Consider the following 9,385-nt stretch of genomic DNA (forward strand, 5'->3'; position numbering starts at 1 on the left):
GATCAAAGTGTCTATGAATCGGTCTTTAGCATTATTATAAAATAATGAAAAGAACATCTGTCTCTTTGAATCCTCTGACTTCTTTCTTTGTCTGTTTTATAGGAAGTTTGCAGTGTCCAATAAAATTCCAGACACTAAAGGGTGCCAAAAGTGCTGCGTCGGTGAGTTTTAGTGAAAGAGGTCTTTGTATATTTTGGGACTAAGATAGAAAACTCTTAAGTTACTGACACCAGGTTTTGTTTCCACGCAGTGCGTAACCCGTACACAGGCCATAAGTACCTGTGTGGAGCCTTTCAGTCGAGTGTCATGCTGCTGGAGTGGGTGGAGTCCATGCAGAAGTTTATGCTCATCAAGGTCAGTTTCTGCTCTTTAAAGCCTCATGTGTGTTTCCTAAACTTCTCCTGCGGCTCATGTTATTGCACAACTCTTAGAGTACAAAGACCCTTCTCCTTTCTTACCTGCTGTCTCTGCATCTACTCGACAGAACATCGACTTCCCGTTGCCGTGTCCGTTGGAGGTGTTTGAGATGTTGGTGGTCCCGGAGCACACGTTCCCTCTGATCTGTGTGGCGGTCAGTAAAGGCACCGAGCTCAACCAGGTGGTCCGCTTCGGCACCGTCAACCCCAACTCTACCTCCTCCTGGTTCACAGAAGCAGGTGAGACCAGCGTGACCAGTTCTCGTTACGTCACACTAACGACGCTTGATTTGTTCTGCAGCGCGGAGGCCAAAGTGAAACTGTGCCCTCGTCTTTCTCTCTGCAGACACGCCACAGACGTGTGTGATCCACGTCACGCAGCTGGAGAGAGACACTATCCTAGTCTGCCTCGACAGTGAGTAGCATTTCTACACGTACGTTCAGGTTTTTTGCAATGGATTTAGCAGGATTGTAACTTCCCCGTCTCTCCGTCTCTGTCCACAGGGTGTATAAAGATAGTGAACCTCCAGGGCAGGTTGAAATCCAGCAGGAAGTTATCAGCCGAGCTCACCTTCAACTTCCAGATTGAATCCACAGGTAGAAGAGGAAGAAAGCCACGCTTGTATATTTAAAATCACAAAAATATAACTGCTGACATGTGTTGAGAGCAAGATGTCGGTCTGTCTTGTTAATGTTTCTGTTTCTTTGCAGTTTGTCTCCAAGACAGTGTACTGGCCTTCTGGAGGCATGGCATGCAGGGACGCAGTTTCAAGACCAATGAGGTGAGAGTAATACCGTGTGTGTGTGTGTGTGTGTGTGTGTGTGTGTGTGTGTGTGTGTGTGTGCTTCCGTTTTAAGAAGAACTGCACAGTAGAGGTGACCTGTAGACCGTGTATGACGGTTCACTTCCAGGCATCATGACAGGATGTTATTTCATCTCAGACTATAATGGGGATGTCGATTACAATTGTTGCATCTGCTCAGTTCCTTAAAGGGATAGTTTGGATTTTTGGAAGCTGTATGAGGTACAGTTTGAGGTACAGCCCCCAGTTTGGAATCACAGACAGGAGTTCCTGCCCGAAAGCAAAGCAATGTACTGCTGTGGACGAGGCTAATCCCAAACGTAATTAGAAAATATTCTAAATATAGCGTATTACTCTGCTACATCCAAACTATCCCTTTAAAATGTTAGTGAATTAACGGTATAGGTACTTTTTCAGACCCGCACAATAGCAAATGAAGCCTAAATTCCCTGTTTTCATCACGATACTTCCCTATTCAATACTTTTAGTTGGCTTCCTGCATTGGGACAGTTTGACTGGTTTCTCCTGGCGAGCTCTGACCTCTCTATCTATTCCAAATATACTTCTCAGATCACCCAGGAGATCTCTGACAGCACACGCATCTTCAGACTACTGGGATCAGACAGGTGAGAACACACAACACATACACACCTCCTCACTTCATAGACATTACACACACACACACACACACACACACACACACACACACTAAGGCCACGTTTCCACTGCATGGTATGACTCGTTTTCGGTTTTCCACTAGTGATAGTGCCTGGTACTTTAGTGCCACCTCAGCCGAGGTTCCAAGCGTCCTATCCTTAAAGGTGTTAAAACACTGCAGACCAGTGATTGGTCAGAGAGAATCGTCAGTAGCGCGTCACGGGACATCCTGCACAAAACCTTCGTTTTTTAATTGCAAGCTACCATCAAAAGCGTTGTTTTTCTTTTTCACTCAACTTTTTGCAAAAAAAACCCAAAATGACAGCAGGAAAACTTTTGCCTCGACAAAGTGAAGACGTTTCTTTGTTTAGTTCCCGATAAAAGGATTCAGCGAGTCTCACGTTTACACGGTGGTTTAAAGCGGCGTGCGTCCCTGCGGTGAACAGCTGATCACCCCGCCTACACTGGGGCGGTACTATCCGCAGTGGAAAAGGAAACTGTATGAGGCGAGTGGAGTAGAGCCGTACCATGCGGTGGAATCGCGGCTTTAGTTCTCTGTTAACATCCTCTCTGATATCTTATCACTGAAGACGTGCCAACTGTAGCAATCCAGAGGCTGAGGACAGAGGCCTCACTCTGCCCAGGTACACTCACTGTTCACTGCCTCTTTCTGTCGGGTCTATTGGTCAGCTTAAGAAGTCATTGATCGGGAGCTTTAGGACTGTGTGAGGGGAAGAGAGTGTGTCTGAGGACACTTAGCAAGGCACCAAAATCATCTTTGTCTGGTCTGATGCTGCAAGTAGTAATAACAATAACAGTAGTAATATCACAAAATAAAGGTTGCACTAAAGTTCTGTCAGTTCTGTTTCGGGGATTTGTAAAAACCTGCAGAAAATATTAATGTACCTTTTGAACTTTGATCATTTTGGTGTTTTATTGTCTAATTAGGAAGCAGCTGAGGTTAGGATGTGTGAAGGTGTGAGCCTTCGGGTCCCTCTTCCAACAGTATTAACAGCTCACAGTTTTCCTGAGGGTAAACAAAGTGTACTTCTGTGAAGGGTTTGGTATCAGATTAAGTCCTCTCCCTCTCCTGCCTTTTTCCAAATAACATGGCTTTTACAGGCTTGGACCAAATTCTGTGTGGGTTTCTTGCTGTCTGTACATTTTGCTCCAATAAATCCTTCACTATGTGTTCATACTTTATTTTACTGAGGCTGGGCTGTTCTGTTACCTTCCCTCAACTAAACGTGTGTGTGTGTGTGTGTGTGTGTGTGTGTGTGTGTGTGTGTGTGTTTGTCTTGCAGGGTGGTGGTGCTGGAGAGCAGGCCCACAGACAACCCGACAGCCCACAGCAACCTCTACATCCTGGCAGGCCATGAAAACAGCTACTGAGACACACACACACACACACAAACGCATAAACACACTCTCTAAACCGCCTACCACTAATGCAAACAAGGGAGTGAGCAACCGGGAGACACACTCAGCCCAACCTTACCGCTACCCACCCAACCTCCATGTGTAACGGGGAGATGTGCCGTTCATGGGTGCAGATGTGGATTCCCAGTCGCAGACGTTTGAAATGCACCGCAGTGTTACATGTGTATTAGTTAAGCGTGTTGTAGTAGGGCAGCGGGTTGTGGAGGAGTTTCTGACGGGGCGAGGGTTTAAAAACTGCAGGTCTGAGGCCAGCTGGGGTTGAGATAGCCGGGGGAATCTGCACCTTAGTCGAGCAACTTGAACCCAGAATGCTTCCTGATACCATCCCACCTTTCCCTGTATACTGCTCACTGGGGGAAACCGCATCCAGCACAGAAGTCTGACGTCAACACTACTTCTACTACTAGTTCTACACATACTACTACTACTACTACTACTACTACTGCTACTTGCGCTAAAGCTTCACAGAAGAGCCATCTTGCACAGAAAACGTTTCTCTCCTTCATCGCCCTTTCCTCCGTCTCCCTCTTTCTTTCTTTCTTTTTTAAACTACACCTTTATTTATTGTGGCATGATGTAACTTTAACAACCAGGATGGCTTTCCTGTTTCATTGTTTGTTTGTTTTAAAAGGATAAAAACAAAAAGAGAAAACTGACATAAAAGCTTTGCCACCTCCGCTTGCATCAAATGTTCTGATACCCGTCACCACACCACACAAGTGCTTAATTGACCTCTATTTAATTGTTGTAAATATAAATGTAGTATTTTTTTGACAGAGACGAACACTAAAAAGACTGGTCATGTAGATAGGCGTGTGTATAGTTGCTCAGTACAACTGTGGAGACAAACGGAGAGACAGACGGGCGCAGGAGGAGTGTCGGGGCAGTAAATTCCCTTCCTGGTTCCCTGATCATGTGACGAGGGTCAGGAAGTAAAGACCCCTTCGGTCTCCTCAGGTGGACAGCTTCAGCAATCTGATATATCTCTTAGAATCTGGAGCTCAGGATTGAACTGAGCAAACACAGGAAGCAGCACTGATTGGTCATTTTCATGTCGCATGCGTCACCAACCAACCAAACTTCGCCATGGCAACGGATGTTACACATTATTTTCATTTAAGTTTTTTGTTTTTTTTTATGCTGTTTTAATCTGAAAGCTTTTTTTTGTTTTTTTGCTTTTTGTTTTGTTATATCGAACAACTGGTGTTACAAATTTGCACAGAGAAAAAGGTATTTGATAAACAAATGTGACGTCATTTATAATGTGTGTGTGTGTGTGTGTGTGTGTGTGTGTGTGGACATAGAATATGCACATACAAGTGCTTCATGTACAGATCTGGTCTTTAACAAGTGACAGTTGTGTTTCTGCCCGAGGACATTTTGAAAAGAGAAATATTAAAAAACAATTATTTTTAAAAGCTGGATTTACACAGAAGGAAAGATTTCTATTTATCCAGCAGACCTGGTGTATATAACATTATTTCTATCATTACCTTGCACCATATAAAAGTACAATGAGCTGTTCTTAAAACAATTACATCAAATAGTTGAAGTATATTTCACTTTGAATCAATGGAACAATTTGAATAAGCAGTTCCTCCCATATGGTCGTCCCGAGAGGATCAAATAAATGCAACAAAGTGTTTTTAAGATGGGACACGATCATGATTAAGTTGGATTAAACACATTTACTGTAAAGTTTATGGTTCTGCTAGCCTCCAAAACCAAATGGACTTTCTCATAGAAATGTAACTTCTGTGTAAATCCAAATGTTTTAGTCTTTTTATTCATATTTGGAGACGTTTTTAACTTCGGCCTTCATTGCTGTGACTTTTTTTAAAGGCCGACATCTGTATAAGAGATCACTACATGCATGTAGATGTGCACTGTGAGTGTACATGTGGCCGTACCCGTCTGTACGAGCTGAGACTAGAGGTTGCTTTAGAGGACGTGAACACTTAGTTTAACTGAGACGCCTTCGCTGAACCTGAAATCTTACAGAGCTGAAACGTTTGGGTTCATTTTTGCATTAATATCTTATATAACTTATCCAACCAGCTACGACAGGAACAATTAGCAAATGCTCCTCGCACAGAGCATCTAGCGACTTCATCAGATCAAGAGACGTGATTGTCTCTGAATTTAATTTGGGAAATACGTAAAGAACTTGATAACATTTTAACATTTTAACATTTCTGGAGCAACTAAACTGACTCTTAATGGATGACATCATTTCAGCTCTGTAATGATGCGTCACTGAATGTTACTACGGTGACACGTCGCCATGTGCAGGTGACGTACCGGCTTCCTGTTAAAGCTTTCCTTCCACGTCTCAGAAAGTCCATATGTCATAATCCCAACTTTTTGTTTTTGTCACTTTACCAACATGGCGGCGTGTTCCTCCTGCAAACGTTCATCGACCGGAGTCACACCAACGTCTCTAAATAACCATTTAACAACGTTTTCATGGGGTTCAAACGGATCCTCTCACTGGGTTCCAGCTCCCGACGCTTCAGTCCAACTGGTGCGTTAAAGTAGCTCAAACAACCGGTGGTGCAGTGAAGTGTTGAGAGTTTGAATCCACTGTGAGGACGTCAATTATAAGTACCTGTGCACACGTTTCATGAAAGAATGACCACAAAGTGTTGCTTTGCACCTGGAAAACAAATCTGAATCACATGAAGACGGCATACTTAATCTCCATGTAGTAAGTTTTGGTTGTGTCCTTCATAAGACGACACAAATCAGCCGTGAAGTAGATGAAATCTGTCTAAATGTCACAGCTGGGGTTGATTCATTCTCCGTGTGAGATATTTGCATTACAGCATATTACAGTCGTTTTAGTAGCATTGTTTTTTGAAATGCCTTGGAGGTGAATCGCTGCCCCCCCCCCTCCCCCCCAGATGAGCGATCATGCTAACACATGTGCATCAAGCCAACACCCGTTAATACAGAAGTGTCATATTTTCAGGGCTGCGAGCAAGTTTTACTCACAATCAGGTTATTTAACAAATATTTTCTTAGCGATTTGTTCGTTCAGTGTCGAAAAGATAGCGAGTATACTCCATAGCCTCACGCTGACACAGCCAATCACTTAAGCATATTTAATCACTTTTCATATTTAGGCTAAATTCATTGGGTTTTGAAAGATTTCTTTCTTCCTTACCGGCTCGTCATATTATTATTTTGTTTTTGGAGAGAAAATGTATCGCACATTACTTTACATTCAAGCCTGGTGGTTTGTCCGAGATGATTCAGAGACCGCCATGAACAGCGTTAAAGGTTAGCGTTCAACAAAACATGTTCTCTGAGACGCTCGTTCACATGTCTTCGTTGATGCATGTAAATGATCCGAAGTTGAGAAATCAATGCAAGTTACAAAAACACGTGAAGACGAAGTGAACGAGAGATTCTGCTGTAAACTACTCTTTTCGTTGTTTCCTAAAATACCCAAATACTTTGATTTTAATCATCTCAAGCTCAAAACTCAACCTGTGTGACAGCAGCACATCTAAAATCCTGGAAAGTATGTATTGATTATTTAAAACTTACAAGCAATTCCCTAAAATCTCTCTGTGGGATTCATAGATTATAATTTTGAGGGGGAACTGTCTCCTTTGCACAATAACTAAAGTGTGTTTTCATTTCTGCTGTCAAGTGTAATCCATAATCCCCTGAAGCAGGTGCCAACATGGTTCCCTTGTGCTGAAATGTCACAGAATAAAACATTAAATTGGCATTAAGATAGTTTCCGTGGGGGTTTGCCGGTTCTTTCTGGCTCTCGTAGTAATCCCAATCCACGGTATCTGCAGCTCCAAGCAGATTAAAGTAAACGCCGATGAGTTATGGAGTTATATAAAGCCGTTTGATCCCAGGTCTCCTCCCAATAAACACACGATAAGTTTCCTCTGTTCTGTCTCTTACATCACATTTGTCTTTTGTTTTCATAATGCGATGCACACGTTATGAAATGTACATAGTGTAAGATAAAAATGGGTTTGTTTTACATACTGTATAATTGCCTATATTTTGTTTCAGAAGTGTAACAGATTTATGAGATGACAGGTTAACACATTAAAAAGAAGGAACTCAAACATTTGGTGTCTTGTGGTTGTTTCTGAGTTCAACACATGTGTACATGTCACAGCTGCGCTGGTGTCACTAACACGTTCTAGTGTCACTAGAGCTAAACATTTGATTTAGGAAAGGTCGTAAACACTTGAAACCAAGTCTTGCCCCCCCCATTTTCAATATTATCCCTGTGCAACGACGGGAAGTGGTAGTAAAGGGGCGTCAGGGTTAGGTGCTAGGGTTACTTGGGGAGGTGTTTAGGATGAAGTCTGTTGATCTGAAAATATGTCCGGCTAATAGATAGATACTTTATTTATCCCGAGGGAAATTCAGGCATCCAGTAGCTTAAAACATGACGTACAACAATTGTCCAGCTGCGGGCCCAGATATTTGTAGGACCTGACCACCTCCACGTCGACCCCCTCGATGGCCTGATCCTTTGGAAATCCACCACCATCTCCTTGGTCTGTTCAGCTGCAGATGGTTCGACTTGGACCACCTCACAAAGTCCTCCACCAGGCTCATGTACTCCCCCTCTTGTCCATTCCTGACACAGCCGACGATCACAGAGTCATCTGAGTATTTCTGCACGTGGCAGAGCTCAGAGTCGTGCTGGAAGTCAGAGGTGTAGAGGGTGAACAAGACAGGGGAGGGTACGGTCCCCTGTGGCGCTCCAGTGCTGCTGACCACAGTGTCGGACGTGCAGCCTTTCAGCCTGACGTCCTGTGGTCTCTCTGTGAAGTAGTCCGTGATCCATCTCACCAGATGGGAGTCCTCCCTCATCTCTGTCAGCTTGTCTCTCAGGAGCGGGGGCTGGATGGTGTTAAAGGCGCTGGAGAAATCAAAAAACAATTCTCACCGCGCCACGCCCCTTGTCCAGATGAGAGTAAGCCCTGTGTAGCAGATAGAGGATGGAGTCATCCACGCCCCCCTTCGCCTGGTATGTGAACTGCAGAGGATCTTGTGCATGGTGGACCGGGGGTCTGAGGTGATGGAGCAACAGCCGCTCCATGGTCTTCATCATGTGTGAAGTCAGTGCAACCGGCCGGAAGTCATCTGGTTCCCTAGGGTGTTTCTTTTTGGGGACAGGGATGAGACATGAAGTCTTCCAGAGAACTGGGACCCTCCCCAGCCGCAAGCTCAGGTTGAACATACACTGAAGGGGCTCCCCGAGTTCAGCAGAACAGGCCTTTAGCATCCTTGGACACACTCCGTCCGGGCCAGCTGCTTTACTGGGACGCAGTCTCTTCAGCTCTCTGCTCACCTGATCTGTGGTGATGATGGTGGGGGGGAGGGGTGTTGCATTATCCATGGAGATGATGGGGGGGAGGGAGGTTGCAAAGTCCTTGGAGGCAGCCTGGGTGTCTGTGTTGGGGTAGGGGTGGACAGCTCCTGGCTGCAACAGCTGGTTTGCTCTCACAGCGTCCCCTTCTGTTGTGACCAACAGGGTTAGGGTTGGGTTAGGAAAGGTCGTAAACACTTGAAACCAAGTCCTGCCCCCCATCTTGAGGCATTGCGAATGTAATGGTGTCAAGATTATCCCTGTGCAACGACGGGAAGTGGTAGTAAAGCGACTGCACCCGCACCGGAGCTCCCCCCCCTCTGGTTTTTTTTATTGGTTAAGTGGTTAAGGTTTGAGAACCACTGCCTTGGAGAAGTGGCACTTACCTTAAGCTTCCTTATTTAATGGTCAATGCAGAAGTGTAATGTTCTAAGTTCATAGATGCATAATTCAAATTCATAATTCATTTGGTCTTTTATAACCACCATGGTTATAAATTATGATGAAAATGCTTTGTAAGTGAGGGGTTCAAGAAAGAAGAATTATATATATTATTATTTTTATATATATATATATATATTAATATTTATATATATTTATATATATATATATTTATATATATTAATATTTATATATATATATTTATATATATTAATATTTATTTATATATATTAATATTTATTTATATATATATATATAACCTATATATATAACAT

At 43.6% G+C, this 9,385-nt stretch overlaps 1 protein-coding gene across 12 annotated transcripts in view; it reads left to right on the forward strand.

Annotated features, from left to right (window-relative positions):
• LOC115019699 (mitogen-activated protein kinase kinase kinase kinase 3-like) overlaps positions 1–7,410 on the forward strand; it is a 36,762-nt gene extending 29,352 nt beyond the window's left edge. For 8 of the 12 annotated variants that reach the window (XM_029449198.1, XM_029449199.1, XM_029449207.1 and 5 more), the window contains 9 exons: positions 103–161; positions 251–354; positions 485–656; positions 763–831; positions 921–1,013; positions 1,128–1,198; positions 1,790–1,845; positions 2,467–2,520; positions 3,181–7,410. In XM_029449198.1, coding sequence (XP_029305058.1) covers positions 103–161; positions 251–354; positions 485–656; positions 763–831; positions 921–1,013; positions 1,128–1,198; positions 1,790–1,845; positions 2,467–2,520; positions 3,181–3,268 — 766 coding nt within the window. In that variant the 3' untranslated portion in view covers positions 3,269–7,410. The remainder of the gene's footprint in view (positions 1–102; positions 162–250; positions 355–484; positions 657–762; positions 832–920; positions 1,014–1,127; positions 1,199–1,789; positions 1,846–2,466; positions 2,521–3,180) is intronic. The other 4 variants (XM_029449201.1, XM_029449209.1, XM_029449210.1 and 1 more) reach the window with 2 other exon arrangements.
• The last annotated feature ends 1,975 nt before the right edge of the window (positions 7,411–9,385 follow it).

This window comes from Cottoperca gobio, chromosome 15 (assembly GCF_900634415.1).
Source record: "Cottoperca gobio chromosome 15, fCotGob3.1, whole genome shotgun sequence".
Classification (NCBI taxonomy): domain Eukaryota; kingdom Metazoa; phylum Chordata; class Actinopteri; order Perciformes; family Bovichtidae; genus Cottoperca; species Cottoperca gobio.